Source organism: Psittacula echo (genome assembly GCF_963264785.1).
Source record: "Psittacula echo genome assembly, chromosome: 3".
In the NCBI taxonomy this organism is placed as follows: domain Eukaryota; kingdom Metazoa; phylum Chordata; class Aves; order Psittaciformes; family Psittacidae; genus Psittacula; species Psittacula echo.
Genome location: NC_137736.1, coordinates 105179345 through 105197315, shown reverse-complemented (window position 1 = coordinate 105197315; position 17971 = coordinate 105179345). Strand labels below are relative to the sequence as shown.

Here is a 17971-nt window from a genome sequence, read left to right as displayed (position 1 = left end):
AACTTTGTTTCCCAGAGCTGCTGAGCTGATATACGTAGTTTCATGACACATTACTGTCATTGTCATTTGTACTGGCCCACGCTGCATTTCTCAGCATATAGACGAGTGAATGGCCATTTCGCTTAGAGACAATTTACTTAGACAGCTACGTACAGTTTTGCTGTGAGAGGTTTTACTTTTGGTGTCTCAGTGGGTAGAGAGTAATGATCTCTGGTATTACCCATATAGAGCCTTTATAAAGTAAAAAAATAAGTTACAGAAATAAAAGGGGGGGATATGTCATTTTTGCATTAGATAGTAGGTCTGATGTTGCTCTTTAAAAATTAATATTATCCAGTGCCAGGAAATGAGCAATAGATCATCCAATATAGGAAGCACTTAAAATAGTTATGAAATATTTTCTACAGAAAAAGGAAAATTTCTGAATGTTTTATAATATGTTGCATGTCACTTGTATTATGGTAAACAGACCCTTCATTTCTGCAAGAAAACAACTAAATTACAGCTATAGTGATTTTTAGTAGGAAAGGAAAAAAATGCAGCTTGCTGTTTTTCCTAATCTTGACATATTTTTGAACATCATTTTTAACCAGAGATTTTTTTTTTTTTTTTTTTTATGAACTTACTATCTCATCCCCTTGACAGTATTTTTTTCTCTGCAAAGTTCTCTGTATTTTGTTCCTATAAATGTACACAAACATCCAGGCCACATCAATCTGCAGCCATTAGGAGGTAGCCGTAATATTCTTGGACGTGTTCCTACAGTATGAAGTTGTTTCTTTGTACAAGTTTAATCTGAAGGCACCTGTCCAACATAAATAATAGTGTTCTAAAAATACTCAGTGAAGGAATTAGGTGTGTACTGGAAATACAGTCTTCTGAATAACCAATTACAGCTTTTAGGAAGAAACAACCAGAGGGAACAGTTTGTTACAAGAGAAATCCTTTGAATTGTAGGTAATTTTTTCTTCCTGTGGTGATTTGGATCTGATTGAGCACCAGACGAGTTTGGTGTCTTCAGAAGACGGAACAAGGGAGCAGGAGAATATGGATGATTCAAACAGTGAACAACAATTCAGAGTCTTTAGGGACTTTGATTTCCTTGATGTTGAGCTGGAAGATGGAGAGGTACAGTACATTTTCTCTGACACAGTTTTTTTATTAAAACAGATATTCTTTCTACTAAACACTATACTCTTCTTGTAACATAAAACTTGAACTGTATAACTATAAAAGCAGTTTTGAGTTCAGATTACTTATAATGTTCACTTAGTGTTTATTTCAGTAGCATAACAGTTAAGAGGGTACCACACCCTTCCTTTCTGAATCTAGTTTAGGAAACAATGCAAAACTGTTACTGGAAGATAAAGCCTCTGTTTTAGCACGTTTTCAGTGAATTTACTTTTAAGTGGATTTATTTAAATACAATTTTTAAAGGTCTAAATTGTTAACAATAATAGGTCTACTGATTAAAACCCCATAAGTTAAATTGTTCCAGACCTGTTGGTTAATGAGTAAGCCTCCAAAACATGAATTCAAGCCTTCAGGCTGTTGTTACTCTTGGAACTTATGATGAAATCACTAACAGAGAGATGCACCTTCCACTCCGCTTAGGTGCCTGTGATTTCATCATTTTGTGCAGGAGCTAAGCAGAACCCTGACGGCTCAGATCAAGTCTTGACAGGTGAAGCCAGTCAGCTCACCTTGACCTGAAACTAATAAAAGGAAAAAGTTGGAGAACTGCATTTTTGGGGGGTTACACCCTTTAGCCTTGCTTATACCAAACTTGAAGTATTATTTTCTTTTTGGGAGGAAAAAGCCAAAAATCAATATCCATTACCAAACAATTTTGTTGCTACTTAAATGTTCACAAATTGTTAGCTCTTTTGAAGTACTTAAGGTGCAGATGTTCAGCAAACCAACAGTTTAATAAATTGTCTTGTCATAATCTGGACTAGATTCTAACATGAATTCTCTCAGACATCGCTCTAAGCCCTGAGAACATGTGTACAAGAAGAAATAATCAGTTTTCTCCCTAGTTCAGTTACAGGAGTAAAATAATTTTAAGGTAAACAGACCCCTTAGGTATGAACTCATGTGCATCTGAATTTTATTTTTTTTTTCCAATGGATAGAAAGGATGAAGAAATGGAAAGAGATGTCACAGAGCCCTTATTTTCCAAAGTTAGGACTCTCTGAATCAAAACAGTATTTTTTGGCTCACAGCTGCCCATGACTTTACTAAGAAAAAAGCAGTTGGCATCAATGGTTGAAAATGCATTAGCCAAATATTACAAAGGAGCTTTAAATTTATAATTTATAATTGTGCACAACATTTCTATCAAAATGATTTTACCTTCATGGGCTGTGACCCTGCAAACATTTGGTTTATACCTGTGACTAACTTCAAGACAGAGACCTAAAATTAATGTAGTAATTGTCTTGTGTTGGTTGTGGAACAGATACTAAGCTTTTCTAGTTTTATGTGAAGTAAAATGGAAAATGTAGTCTTTATGCAGGCTTTAAACTGCCATGGATCTGAGACCTTGTATTCAAAGGTTTAGTCCACTATTGGACTAAATAAGTAAACCAAAGGTTTATTTTGCTATTGCTTTAAATAAGTGGATACTTCAGTCAAATTCAAACCTACTGTAAGAGTTTACTTCTCTAATCACCAAGTTAAAATTACATCATTTACATCAGGTCAGAATTTGATATTTTCATAAACATGAATAAAACAGTGTTATAAAACTTAAGCTAGCAAGGGTACAAACAGTCTTTCAAAAAATACCTTATGATTCAAACAGGCCAGTGATGCTTGTGTCGTCCCCAGATCACAAGATGCACTTGTTTGAAATTTCATAAACATGTGAAAGCAAGTAATGGTTATTTTCAAACTTAAAAGATAGGCTGAAGGGTTGAAATTTCTGTAATAATATTACTCACAATTGTAGGCAAATGTTTTTCTATGATGTCTTTAATACAGTAATTTTACATAGATTCTTTCTATTTGTTTTTCTATCTGTTATATCTGCTACCCAGGAACTTCAGGTAAGAATGCTACTTGAACTCAGATGTGCCAGCATATGTTATGCCTTCTTGCAAATTTGTATTATAGAATAACATCATAGTTTTGTTGTTGCCTTCCCCCTCTTCAGTGTGCGCATAGATGGGTGGGTGTGCGTGTGCTTGCACTTCTGAGAGGTGCTTCATTTTTTGTCTTGTATTAGAAATATTTTTGAGGTCTTTTTCAAAACTTCTGCTTCATTTCAAGTTTGGTTTTGATGCGTTCAACAGTCTTCCCAAATCTTAAAAGATCTTGATACTAGTACCAGCATTTTTCAAATTGAGCCATTTTTCCCTTTAATATCTTTGTGCATAAATAATACTTAGAAATAAAATAACATTATTGTTTATAATATAGTAAAGATTGTGCCATTTGTTTCCATGGGCAAATTATATACAATTTCCACCTTTTCAGTTTTGATATATTGGCTCCTTTTAGCATCTTGGTAAAGCTGGCACCTGAGACCTGTTCAGAAAGTTTACATCATTGCCTACCAGCAATTTAGTTGAATAAATTAATTAATTCATGCAGCTTGATTTATTTCAGCTGTATACTCCTACCAACTTTGTTGGATTCATTCATGAAGAAAACTGAAAAGGTGCATCAGAGGTTGCCCGTTTGGGACCTAAACTTGCAGTTAATCGATGTATAGAGAGAACTGAAATAATAGACAACTGTAATGAGTTGTATGAATGAAACCAAAATCAGAAACCCAATATTTTGCATATTTGTTTCTGGCAGTTTGTACATCAGTTATTATGCAAACATAACCCCTAAAAAATCCTTTGTCTAAAAATGCCCATGCTGTAAAAGACACAGACATATGAAGCTAGTGCCTTACTATGCAGCTCTGCAGTACTTCTGCCAACACCCTATAATATTTGTGTGGCTCCATTAACTTTGTGTACTTTGTCAATATGTTAAGAATAAGAACTTGTATGAACAAAGTTTTGCATGATTCTTACCGGCTCTATGGAGGAGCAGTGCTGCTCTCCCTTACATAGGGTTACTTCCTTTTTTACTGCTGTTTCTGTATCTCTCCCCTGGGTTGTCTTAATGTTTAAAGTGGCTTGCAAGGGCATGTCTGCTCCTTTGCCAGAGGATGGTAATTATGGAAAATTTTATGTGGTACCTGCTCATTTCTGGCCAGACACATTTAAAATATGTGACAGTTTTCTGTTAAATTGATGTTTTTTACTGGTGGCTGTTCAGATAGGAGATAGCTTTGCTCTCATTGTACAACCACTCACGTACATCTTCCCTTTTTGTTAAATCTGAAAGAAAGATTGCTTAACAGACTATAATAACAATGACCAGACCTTCATAGATATGTGGTGACCTCTTGTTTAAATTCAGTATGAATCTGGGTGCCCCTTTAGCAAGCTTACGGTAACCCAAATACTATGGGTATTTGCATTATACTGCGTTTCATCTCTCTTTACCATTTTCCCTCACTTATAATTCACTCCCCATTCTAACTGCATGCCCTGGAAGTGTCCCATTTAATTTTCTTGTTCTTTTTAACTGGCTTCCTTCTTTAAGACATAGCAGAATAAAACTGCAACAAGAAATATTCCTATAGACATGGACTAGAAAGTTTACCAAAAGCTGTACGAGGCATCATGAGGATAACGGAGCAATGACAGTCACCTTTGCTTGCTTGCTTGCTTGCTTATCATGTCATTTTGTCACTTGTTAGTTCAGTAACTGAAGTGTTTGTGGAGGATGTCTCATTGCTTCATGTGTCCTCCAGCCTCTATGGGGGAAGATGGACAAGCAAAGAAGTTGTTAAATTAAATGATTGGCAACTGAACAGTCATTTTTATTATTTAAAGATACCTAACTTCTTATATCTTAGATGTCTTCTGTTTTTTTCCCGCACAAAACTATAACTCTGTGATCTCAGTCCCGAGATGAAAACAGGGTTCTTCCAATAATGTATCTGGCTTCATAACAATTTCATGTTCATTTGCTCTTGGAATATAGTGTATTCCTTAGTTCTGAATGTTCCTGTGCATTAGAGTTCTTGCATTTCTGAATTGTCTTTTTCCTTATTTTTTTTCCTCATATTTGTTCATGAACAGTGAGCTTAGTGTCAGGAAACTGAATTTTTCCTCTATCTAATCATGTTCCACATTCTATTGCATTAAAGGGCAGTGATGCAAAATAAAATCTATTTGCAAGTTTGTTGATGGGTAAGAAGGTAGGATTGCAGTTGAGTTAATAGCACTTTATGCAGTTTGGTCCCCATTCATTAAATGTCTGAGTAGTCCTGAATGGGGATTACTCAAGTGTCTAAAATTACAAATCTTCTTAAGGGACTTTACTGAACTGAGACCTTTTTTTCCAAGATTGCACATAATTTCAATCTGCATAAACCCAGGAGATACCAATAATCAGTGATTTGATAATAATGCTTATGATTTTTTAGGCAGAACTGTATTTTTGTCACATTCATATTTAAAAAATAACTGTCAACTTGAATTTTCAGCAATTGGTTTGCTTGTTTTAGAGTGTTGCATCCTACAATCTTGTTTAAAACAGTCAGCCCTGAACCTTAAAAAGAAACATTTTTCTCCATAAATTTCCTTCCCACACTGATGTAAGTTGAGGGCTTTCACCTAGATAAAGTACCCAAAACTGCAACTGGATACTTTAGGGTAGACCCTTCTTACTGTGTAAAGCCCCTTTGGCCTCTGCAGGTCCATGCAGGAGCACTCCTGCATTTGCCAGAGGGGAACCTGACTAAGCTTGAAGAAGGGAGCAAGAGAGTCAGCACAATTAGGGAAAAGGGATACAGTCCACTGGAAAATACATAAACAAATGGAAAAATGGTGGAAAACTAATTGTCATTTTTATATATGACAGAAATCAAGTGATCTTTGTATCAGTTCTCCAGCCTCACAATAGTTATGCCAGTTGCTTTTAATGCACTTGGCTTTATGTAACTGTGCATGGGATCAAAACTGAAAGTCAATATAAAATGTTTGGTCCACTTGGCTGTGTCCTTTTTAAAATATGAAATCTTGGGCAATGCTAATAAGGTTTTTCTCAAAGTATAGTTTCAAATAATTAAAATAAATTCAAGTTACAAAATTAAGCAATATGGTGCTAGAATAGAAGTTTTAAAAGGTGTGCTGCTTTAGCTATTCCATTCTGTATGTAAGTGAAGGGTTGATTCAAATCTACTCATCATTATGATTATGTATATAATGCAGAGAACCTAAAATCTTTAACATAGGTTTTGCAATTGAACCATTACTGTGATCTGTGCTCCTAATACTTTTAAATATCATGGAAAAATCCTCTAAAATTGCTTCTAAACTTTCATTTGCCTCTCATTGCCCTACTGGTATTGAGGTGTGTGTATATGTGGACTTACAAAACCAAATTCTTAAATCAGCAAGTGCATGAAAAACATCTAATACTGAAAAGACTGAATCTTCATTTAACTTGTCATTTCCATGCTTCTGCTCTTATCTCCAGGTGAACAAACAAAAAAATGTTTATATCAAGTTTGTATTACATTTTTACATAAAAATATTTCTTGAGCTAACTTTGATCTAATGATATTAGTGGTTTGTATATTATGAGCTTCAGATCAAGGAAGCTGACCCTATATCTGATTTCAGGGGGAGAGCATGGACAACTTCAACTGGGGGGTGCGCAGACGATCCCTGGATAGCCTGGACAAGTGCGACATGCAGCTGCTGGAAGAGAGCCAGCTCTCAGGAAGCACACCCAGCCTCAACAAAATGAACCATGAGGACTCAGATGAGTCATCAGAGGAGGAGGACCTGACCACCAGCCAAATCCTGGAGAACTCAGACCTAGTAAGCTGCAAACTTGCAATTTAAGAAAATACAGGGTTGTGGTTTTAAATAGCCTGGGCTTTTAGTTTCCTCTCCCCCAGGTGCAATGTAATCAGCTGAAATTGGGGGGTGGCACTCAATGCAGTGTTTGGTTGTTGCTTGATTTTCCCTTATTTGCAAATGTAAACAGGACTTTTAATGCAAAGTTCAAAACACGGGAAACATCAGATCTGATTATTTGGCCTTTTTTCCCACAAATTACTATGTGACACTTTTGCACAATTGGCCAGTAGTAAATCTTTCTGATGTTATCTAACACTTAAAGAAATAGGTCAAAGCTCCAGTTTGTTAAACTGTGTCAGGTTTTCATTGTTCACCTCTGGGACGTTTGCATACAATTTTTATGAGAAACATTGAAAGGATTTTTATATGTCTGCATGTGAACTAAGAGAGCCACGATCACCACCCTTTTAAACAGTATCTGTTTTGCAGTGTGTGGTAAGATAGCCATATACTCAGTTCTTCTGTGCTTATTTTGTCTTTTAAACAGATTATAACTCTCTCCCCATCTGAGGATACAAATCATATTGACTCACTTTCTACATCGTGTGACACAACGTCAGCAGACCCTCATCATTTTAATATAGGAACGTCCGGCTTTGATGTGTCTTTGCCTGACATGAATAATCTCCAAGTGTCTGACGGATCAAAGGTGAATATGTTTTTACTTTCTTTTCCAACTAGACTGTATTCTAAATAACACTTTTACAAGTTTGTTTTACTTATACTTTCATAAAGGGTTTGATCTATGAAAGCAAGTACAGTCTGACTTCCTGTTTGACATACTACAATACATTCATATGCTCGTGCACATTCATACTCTTTCCTTTCTACTTACACTTTCTTCATTAAAATATTTTATGTATTGTTTCTTAAGTATATGGCACTACATATGCACCAAGATACTACAAGCTCATTGGAAGACGCATTCATGAACTGGCTGCAAGTTACAACTCTAAGGGAATAGACTTTTGTTCCTTCATGCTGATTTAAATGAATGATATGCTAACTCATGTGGTGGGTGTATGTTCTCTGAGATTTTTTTGTATGTGGGAACCTATTGTGCAGTTGTGTGCACTGGATTCAGTTGTTGCCTTTTGGCAGACATTTAGAAATTTTAAATTCATGACTGCAAAATTAAGCCGTTCTGGGGGGGGGTGGGGAGGCAGGATTTGCAAGGATACAACAACCATGTTCAACACAGTTTATTTCAGACAGTTGTATCAGAAGATGAACATAGAGTAAGCTTGGTAAGTGATTTATCAATGTGGAGATGGTTTCTTTAATTTTCTGTTTGACAATACTTGTTTGTGGGAGATCAAGTGAACCTACTCCTCCCAGTGTCTCTCCAGAAATATAATCTGGGGTGGGATGTGTGTGTGGGTTAGTGGCTTTATGACACTGTTGCTTTACCGGTAAAACTTTCTCTGTCATGTCTGAATTGGGTGACTTCAGCAGAAAGGGCGTGTGATGATGCAGAATTGAGCTGGGGAAAAAAATATGTCTTGTGTAATCAACAGCTTTCATTCCAGTTCCTGCTCTTGGTCTCTTCCAAATACAGACACACACAGAAATTATACAGTATTGCTAGCATTGCATATAACAGAAGTAATGAAACTTCTGTTGAAGGAGTCCTAGAAAAGGAGATTGTAATTGTGCTGAATATTGACCAAATTGTTTGTGTCAGAAGCCTCCCCAGGAGTAAGAAAGGGCAGGAGAAGGGAAATGCGAGTAAGGATAGGAAAGGAGGGGAACCTGTCAAAATAATCATTGCGGAAAGGGTAAGCTCATTATCATTTGTCAAAACAACTGTTATTAGACAAGTTACCATGTAACAACCATAATCAGAAGTTGGCAGAATTTCAGTTCAGGAAGCTGCAGTCAGAACAGATGTTTGCAGGTGGTGACTGCAGCTAATCTCATGCATCCAGCTGCAGTAGCTATTGATATGCACATTAAGAATTGCAAATTGTAGTTCATGAGCTTCATATGTGCCTGAGGTTTTAGAATCTTTACTGTGAAAATTTCTCTAAGTTTCAAATACCCATGTGCCAGTGTTCATCAGAAAATGAAAAGCTTTGGAAAAAGTAAATCAGTGAAGAATGTAAAATCACAGCAATTTCTTGTGTTATTGACTGGCAAATTCAGGTAGTCCTGATGCAGGTTTGATATTGGTGAAATACATAACCCCAGTTGACAAAGATTTGCCAGTGTTACAAAGATGTTTGAATTTATAAGTTTATAGAGAATGCCTTCTTACTGTTTTTTGCCTCAAGGATATTTTCTTCTAGTATGCATACTTCTAGTATGCATTTTTACTCAAACCTAATTGGAGTCAATATAAATTAAGTTAAAATGACAGGTGTTGTATGTATTTTAAGGAAGAAGTCATCCAATTTTTAGTAAAAAAAACTTGAGTCTTGCACTTAAATAATTTTTATTTCATTTGATAACGCAAAATCTGAGCTCTTTCCTGTTTCTCTTTTCCTCTGAGTTCTTATTTTCAGAGAGCTGATGGTATGTCAGCAATGCAGAGGAGAATTTTTGTTACTTCTTTAGTGCTGTACAAAAAGGTTTGATTGTTGCATCGTAAGCAAAACTAAAAATATCACCTCAACTTTTAAAAAGATTCAGTAAATGAAAGCAACAAACTGATTATGTAGAATCATAGAATATGTCCTCTTCTCAAGTGTTTCGGGGCCAAAAGCCAGGTATTATTGTTAACAGCACAAAACTAGTTAAACTTATTTTCTATTAAAGGTAGTAATCACAATAATTAAGATAGTATTTGTAATGGATTATAAAGCAGTGATGGTAATGCTTTGAGGGATATGAATATTTAGATTATGCTATTTTATATATTTTTCACCCATTTCTGGAAGTGTACTCCAATCCTACCAAAAAGCCAAAAGATTAAAACTGAAACAAAATTTGTTCAGATTAAAAATACAAGAGAAATTTGAAAGTTTTAAAAAGAAATCAAGAGCTTTAGGTGCTAATGGGTGAAAAAAGGAAGGAAATAGTAGAAGCATAATCCTTTTAATGGCCTATAGAATGCTTTGGATTCCTCTTGAATGGAAGTTATTATGTAAATGACATGCTAAAAGTAATTTTTAATTCTAAACATGCATATAGTGTTCCAGGCAGTGAGGATTTTTTCAATATTTTTGAGACTTTTTAATGAACTCTTGGACACTATCAAGGGATAAGTGACAAGGGCAGCCTGACAGTAACAAGAACCCTATTGTTTTTCCTGAAAAAAACACTTCCGTTATGTTGCCACATGCACTGAAATCTGAACTTCTTTGCTAGACAAATTAAGTTGAAGAAATGCCTAAAAAAAATAATATTGATCCAAGACGGCAAATTGAGCAAATACAGTGTTTTTGAAGAAGTGTAACTTAATTCATGCAGTTTCTAATCTGTGGCTTTATATCTGTGTCATTTAACATGTTATCAGGTGGGGGTTTTTCATTGCATGCTTTATTAGTGGAATTAACTTATTAATTTGCTGTTTTCTAAGATTTCATCATTCACTCCCCTAGGTTGAAGCTGTACATGAAGAACACGATACAGCAGTCCATGAGGATGACCTTTCAGGATCTACAAATGAACTCCCTGGAGCATTTGAGTGCAGTGATAGCCTTAGTCTGGATATGACAGAGACTGAAGAGAAAGTTGACAGGCTGGAACAATTTGCTCTTGCTAGGTACTTGTATATGCTATTATTTGTAAAAGTTTTTTTACACTGTACAATAGAGTGTTAACAATGTGCCAGTTAATGGAATGGCTATTTTGGCTACAGAAGTTATAAAATTGTCATGAGTTTAAAGCAGTGAGACGACAATGCCCTAATTACCTGCATAATTCTCACACAATTAAAAAAAAAACCCAAGATTTTCCTTCTAGGATGAAGAAGATATGGTTTTTACACACACCTATGCAGTTAGTCATTATACATGTAATATATTTAATCAAAATTAAAAATAGGATTTTTAAAGGTTCACATTAATGGAAATACTGCTTAGTTAGCTGTTCAACAGATCATCCATCTGATTTCTTATGGGTCATAAGGAAGTCACAATATTGTCAAAAATCCCATCTGTATACTCTTGAGGCTGCTGGTAAGTGTGGCTGGACTCCAGTATATGTTGCAACAAGGCACCAAGATTTTTCCATGTGTTATGGAGATCTTTCAGATTTTGAATGCTGAGTTAGACTGCAATTAGTGGGTGTTTATGGAAAGGAATGAGGATATATAAAGAAGCTTGGTCTTTGTCTATGTGCCACACATTTCAGAATCACAGTTCCTGTTCTTGGGAGCTATAGGAAGTATTTCTCCATCTCAAAGGGTAATAATGCAAGATCAAGTGTCTTAGTACCCTTCAAAAATGGAGGTCAGCCGGTCTCACTGACCATGGAGGGGCAAAATAATGCTCTGTCCTAAGAACAGTGTGGAGGACGGATGGATATTCTCAAATCCATTACACTGGGGGACAAACAAGTCAGTGTATATAATATCTGTAAATGCCAAGATTCTTTTCAGTACTTCTGTACATTATTAAACCAATTTTTCCTAAAAAAGGAGTTTTTCTTCATGGGCTTTATCCTCCTGTGAAGTTTCAGCCTTCTTCTTCCAAACAATGATACAATAAAACAATTGAAGTATTCTGCGTTAGAGAAAGATAGATGATAATGGCTTGAAGATAGGGATTTGTATTTGGAGGTTTTTATTACTGTAGCCAACACTTTGCCAACCTTCAAAAGTCATTTGAAAGTTGATGAATATTTTTAGAAATGTGCTGTAATTGATCTTGTGATTATGTCTCTCTGTTGTAGCCTATTTTATCTGCCACCTTCCTGGTATTATCCTTTCATCACAGTTTGGTTTTTTTTTTTCTCCTTCAGTTTTGGAGATGTTGATCGAAATGCCTCCCCTCCTCCCTCACCATTTTTTTCTGCCATCCTTGCTGCATTTCAGCCAGCAGCATGTGATGATGCAGAAGAAGCCTGGCGTAGTCATATCAACCAGCTCATGTGCGACTCTGATGGTTCCTGTGCAGTTTATACATTTCATGTGTTCTCTTCCCTGTTTAAGGTGAGAAAATAAGTTTAAGCTACACAATCAAAATGTTTAGACCATGTCTGGCTGTTAGGATGGTTCTTGATAGTAGTACCAGAAAGAACTATTAGGTATATAACCGTTGTAATTTTGCATGCTGAAGAGTTGCCATACTAGATTTTTATGCAGAACTGTTTTCTAGGACCAGTTTCATCATAAAAAATAGTACATATCTCATACTTGCAGGTTTGGAAGTAATGTTATAAAATATGGATCCACTTTAAAAAGTATTTTCTTTAGTACTTTACAAATAGCCTGAAACACTAACTGCAAGAGACAGGAAATAGCCTTTTCATCTCAAACTATTGTATCTGTTCTTTCATCTGAAACCGTTGAAATCTGACCATGCCCATGTAAATGTCAACATTATTAAATACTGTGTTCCAAATATCCAGCTGCCATCATGTAACATAAGTTCCAGAGACTGAATCTGAAGATTACAAATACATTTTTCCTTTCTAGAACTGCATACTCACAAAGATAAGAATCTTGCAAAAAGATAAGAAAAAAAAAATCAAATATAGAAGCTGTTCTAAGGAATGACTGCCTGTTCTTATCTGTAATTAGTTTTAAATCCTTTTTTAGTTGTTTCTTCTGTCTTATATGAGGCAGCTGCAGGGTATTTAGCATTCTGCAACAGTGAACTTCCAGCCAGGTAACTTCATGCAGAGTTTAAGTACCCATGATCTCAGACTACACCATTTTTTATTAGCAGTAGGTACCCTACTAATAATTATACACTCTCAAGACCTTTTTATATCTGTAAGGCTGACTTTATAAGAAAGAAGCATCACACAGTAAGAATCTCTTCTCCATCCTGTTTCTTCTGTGCTCCACCAGAGTTCACGACATCTTCTCTAGCTGCACACTGTGTCCTCCTTTAAACATTACACCACTGTAATGTTTGGGTGCCTTTTAAACACTGGTAAATAGCCATTTGGAAGGAAAAACAAAAAACAGGGTTGACTTCAGTGCATGACAGTTCAATACATTCTTCGTGATGTATTTTCAGCTTTTCTGCCATTATTGCAGTCCTAGAGGTTAATAGCCCTGTTCAAGTGTTCTGAGAGTTATTTGTCCTTTTTGTTCTCTTTGAAGAGGTGAAAGGGAACCAGTACCACACTTCTGAAAACCAAATAAATAATGCTGTGTAATGCAGGACCTGAACATTGCCTGTAAAATACCTGTTTTAACTTGCACAAACTACATCTGCTGTTGTGCTTGTCCTATATTCAAAAGATGGCCTACTAATTTTCTGCAGTTGATACTTAAAGGAAAAAGCTACAATACTGCTCTCAAAAAAAAGAAATCAGTAACAGTAAAACCTGAATAACAGTAATAAAAATAATTAAAAAAAAAAGTGTTAATGGTATTAGCAAACCAGAATTTTCTAGCTGGAGTCACAGCCATATTTTTATTTTATAAAAGTGTCTTTGTTCTCCTCTTCCAGGTTAAAAGATAGAAGTATTATTTTCCCAGATTTTTGTCATAAGATCCCAGTTTGTCTGGAATTATATTGTGTTTGCACCATGAACCTTTGCTACTCATCCACTAACTTGAAAGGCTTTTGACCCTCACCAACAGGAAGTTTCAAAAACAAGCCCAATATGTGCTAGGCTTGCAACACAAAGTACTGCCAAAATATTTAACTGTGAAACAAAACTATTGTTTGGAGGAGCTTGTCAGCTTAATACTTGGTGAAGTGAAAGAAGTGCATTTTCCAGGGCACCTACATTTCAGTCTGTATCAAGTTAATGGTATCTTGGATGTTTGCCCACAACACGTTAAACTTGTTTATAATTCCTGAAATTACTGAAGTACTTTTCCTGTAAAAGGGTCCTAGCTCAGAGATCTCTGGATTATCTTTACAGCTGCCTCTTTGTATTTCGTCAAATCAAACGTCTGCCAGCAGACCAGCCAGTTCCAAGACAAGTATATTTGAGAACTACCAAGTAGTTTCCACAACCAAGCTGTTTTATTACAAGAAGTCCTCTTCCCAGAAGAGGAAACCTGAGGTTAAGAAGAAAACATTTAAGAATATTTTGTTATTATTTACATTGACACAGTGACTATATGCAGGCATATAGCTGTTCATAATATGCCGGTGGTTGGCATTATTATTCGCTTTAGTCCCATTTCATAAAATATATACTGTGTTTAGATTTTGCTTGAAAGATTACAGCCACTGTAATCTGCACCCAGAAGGACATAGCTGAGATGATAACTTACTGTAGAACTAATAGTCCATGTAATTACAAGATATATTTAATGAAGTACTATATATACATACATACCAAAGTATAGTCTCTTGCTTTTTTATTTTAATGCTTTTAAAACACTGTTCAAGGCTTATCTTCTTAGCCATAGATTGATTGGTGTTTTATAAATATCTGAAAAGGAAAGCAGTAAAGGAAGGATATGTTTTCTTGAATCTAGTGGGCTGGTCAGCTTTTGATGAAACCATGACTGAAATGCTTTAAAGAACTTATTTTCACAAAATAAGCTAGAACTGTTAAAACACATGAGTAGATGTGTGCTGGAAGGGACATGATGTTTATGTTCTTTATCTTGCCCAGGACAGGATCAACTGTAACTTTCGTGCTTGTCAAATGCTTAACTTTTTTTTCTAGGCTGTTCTTAACCTTTAAGTTCAGGTGGAACTTCACAGTGTTCCTAGGTAGCGCAGAATGCTTAAGCTCTCCTTAATTGCTTGAAAACTTCTCTTTCTGTGTTTTATGCCCATTGCTTCTTGCTCTATACACAGTTGTACTTATTCTCTTCTTTGCAGTTTGAAGACCATTACCCTGACTTCACCTATCCCAAACTTCTTTTATTTAACCCCATTTTGTTCAGCCTTCCCATAAGCCACCTTAACTTCTCACTATTGCTATGGGCTCTCTTCAGTAGGCTGTTTATTACTTGAAAAGCAAGAGGGGTTCTGTATTTCAGCCTAAATTCTTACCAGCACTGACTATAAAGGATTACCTATTGTATAGAAGGTATTCCTGTTGAAAAATTCCTCTCTACTGACTACTGCACATTTTCAACTTGTAACCCAATCTAGTGTGCAGATATTGTTCTGCAAAAGTTTGCCTCCCGGGTTATTCTCCATCCTGAATGTTCTCGGTGGACTGTTTCATCCTAGGTGTACAACCTTGTCTTTCTTTCCATGCACCACTTCTCCAGTTTATCAAGATCAATCTGAATTCTAATCCAGGCTTCCAAAGAATTTGCAGCCCCTGCAGCTCAACCATCCATGTACTTAATAAGCATGAAGCATATTCCATTATTCAGTATTTTCATTAATGGCTTGGTTAGTGCCTGACACAGTCCCAAGTGGAATTCTACTCCATTTATCTTAGCAATAGGATAGTGAGCTGCTGATAATTAACTTCATAATATGGTTTTGCACACCTAGTTACCTCTAGACCAGGATTCTCTGCCTTACTTCTAAGACAGTAAATGAATTAATGTATAACATATCAATTGCTTCTCCTCCTAATAGAAAATTTCAGCCCTTCATAAAAGTTAAAGTTTCATACGATTTTATCTGGCCAAATCTGTACTGCCTATTATTCATATCTTATATGTTCTCTCATTTCCTGAAATTTGTGTTTAATTCTTTTGCTCTTGGGTTTGGATTTGGGTTTTTTTGAGATAAGAACATCCTGGGTTCTGTGAGTTCTCAAAAATACTTGTTATGGTTCCTAGACCTCTTTAGCCAGTATTGTAACTATCATAGCATGTTTCCCTAATTTGCAAAGATGTAATAATATCCAAGCCCTTACTAGAAAGATATCTTCTCACCAGTGTTTTTATAGATGTCTCAGTTACCTGTACACAGATGCTCTTTCTGGGAGCAATAAGGCAAAAGAAGGCATTAAACACATTGGTCTTTTCAGTAGCATCTGTTAGTAGGTGTTCCTCTCCGTTGTGATTCCTTGGCCTTCCTCTTAGTTATTTCTACTTTGCTTCTTGACATTCTTCCTTTCTCTCACTGGTTTATTTGGCATATCGTGCCTACATTGCTGTGCTATTTTCAGTATCCAAGTTAGTAACTTAACACAGTTTCACTTTCTGTTTTTCTTTTTTGCATGAGTATTTGCCTGACTGAAATATCTGTGATGTAGGCAGGTGTATGGCTTAACGTATTTTCTATCTTGTGGTGGTACAGAATGTGCTTCTTCCCTCTTTTTTCTTTTTCCTTTTATTCCTAAAGAATGGCTACCTCTTGTTATTTCCTTTCCCTGTGAAGTTATTTCTTATGGGCTCCTTCCTGCAAATTCTGAATTCATTGAAGTCAGTTGTATTCTGTAATCTGTCTCCTTCACTGCCTCAGATTCATGAACTCAGTTACTCTTCCCCAGGAGGGCATTGCAGCACCTAAGCAGGTTACCCAGAGAGCCTGAGGAATGTCTGACCATAGAGCTTCCAAGACTCTGCTAGACAAAAACATGCTGACTTGATCTAGTGTTGGCAATAGCCCTGCTTTGAGTTTAAGGCTGGATCAGATGTTCTCCAGATGTCCCTTTCAACCAACACCTCTTGGACTCTGTTCCATAATCTGTTTTTCTAAATTTCATTCCACTTTCACATTCTCAGCTAGCTCTTCTGTGGGTTGAGATCAAATCTAGATCTCTTTCCTTTGCCAGTAGACTTGTCAGCAATAGTTTCACTAAGACTTGGACTGTATTTTTCTTTTCAGAAGGCATCATAGTAATAAATCTCCAACTGTCACCAAGTCCTATGATTCAGATGACTCTGCTAGTTGCTCATAAAAATAATAATTTACCTGTTTTGATGGTAATTAGTACAAGGCCCTTACCTTGTAGAGAGAGATTCACAGATAAGACTAATGGAATTGGTCTGTAGAGGAAGTTTGCCTTTAACCCTTTTATAAATTGCTAGCATTTACCCTACCTACAATGTGAGGGCTTATGTACCTTTTTTAAAAAAAATCATGCAATCCAACAGCTTACATTATCAATAAAGTCTGAATTCAGTTATTACTTGATTTTAGGTACTAAGCTTCAGTGCTCCAGTGTAGGAACAGTAACAGGCTATTTATATGTCCGTCATTCAGATTGGTATTTGGGAAGCACTTCTCTTCACTGAAGCATGCTTATGGTAATGCAGGTCCTAACCTCAGAAAAATGCCTATGGTAACGTGGAATAAATCATACAAAAATGCTGCATGCCTTTATATTTTTTTTTATATTTTCATGTTACTCCCACCTGCTGAGCAGTCGACCTTACTGAGATACATGTTGGCAGTGAAACCTCCTGTGTGTGTATCAATATCATTATTCCAGTTCCTGCAAGACTTAACGTATTGGTTTTATTTATTAGTCAATCTGTATATCAGTCACTGAAAAGAAACTATCAGTATTAGAATGTTTCTTAAAGACTTGACTCAATTACAACTCAAAACACCAAAAAAATCTTCCCAGAAGAATAATTCCCGGATGCAATGTAGTGTTCCTGGAGTCCTCCCAAGCAGCAAAGTTTTAGTGAGAAGGTTTTTCCCACAGGGGAAAACAAAAGGGTTTTTCTGATTTTTCCATGCTGCTGTTTGGCATTAGGATGTCCATTATCTTATCTGATTAGCTACTTGACATGGAATACTAACAAAACAATGCCCGGAATGGGCAGAAAAAGTCATGTGCTGATAGACTCTGTTAACTCTGTACAGCCAAGAAAGAAAAGCTACCTGTGGATAAAAGGCGATATGGAAGATTCAATCGTCTTTACAAGAAAGAATGTATTTCAACAGTAGATTATTATGAATTGTGTAATTAGTTTTGCAGTTGCCTAGCTGTATGCTGTCTATGGCATAATGACTATTATTCAGTATCCTTGAACAGACGTTCAGTTCTCCATAGGGAGATAGTCTCTTTTGCACATGTTATTG

General features: G+C 36.0%; 1 protein-coding gene across 2 annotated transcripts in view; it reads left to right on the top strand.

Moving 5' to 3' along the window:
• Positions 1 to 17971, top strand: part of FRY (FRY microtubule binding protein) — a gene marked incomplete at both ends in the record, with an annotated part of 167064 nt that overhangs the window by 136144 nt on the left and 12949 nt on the right. For both annotated transcript variants that reach the window (XM_080614000.1, XM_080614001.1), the window contains 5 exons: positions 958 to 1128; positions 6699 to 6899; positions 7429 to 7590; positions 10484 to 10647; positions 11847 to 12036. In XM_080614000.1, coding sequence (XP_080470126.1) covers positions 958 to 1128; positions 6699 to 6899; positions 7429 to 7590; positions 10484 to 10647; positions 11847 to 12036 — 888 coding nt within the window. The remainder of the gene's footprint in view (positions 1 to 957; positions 1129 to 6698; positions 6900 to 7428; positions 7591 to 10483; positions 10648 to 11846; positions 12037 to 17971) is intronic.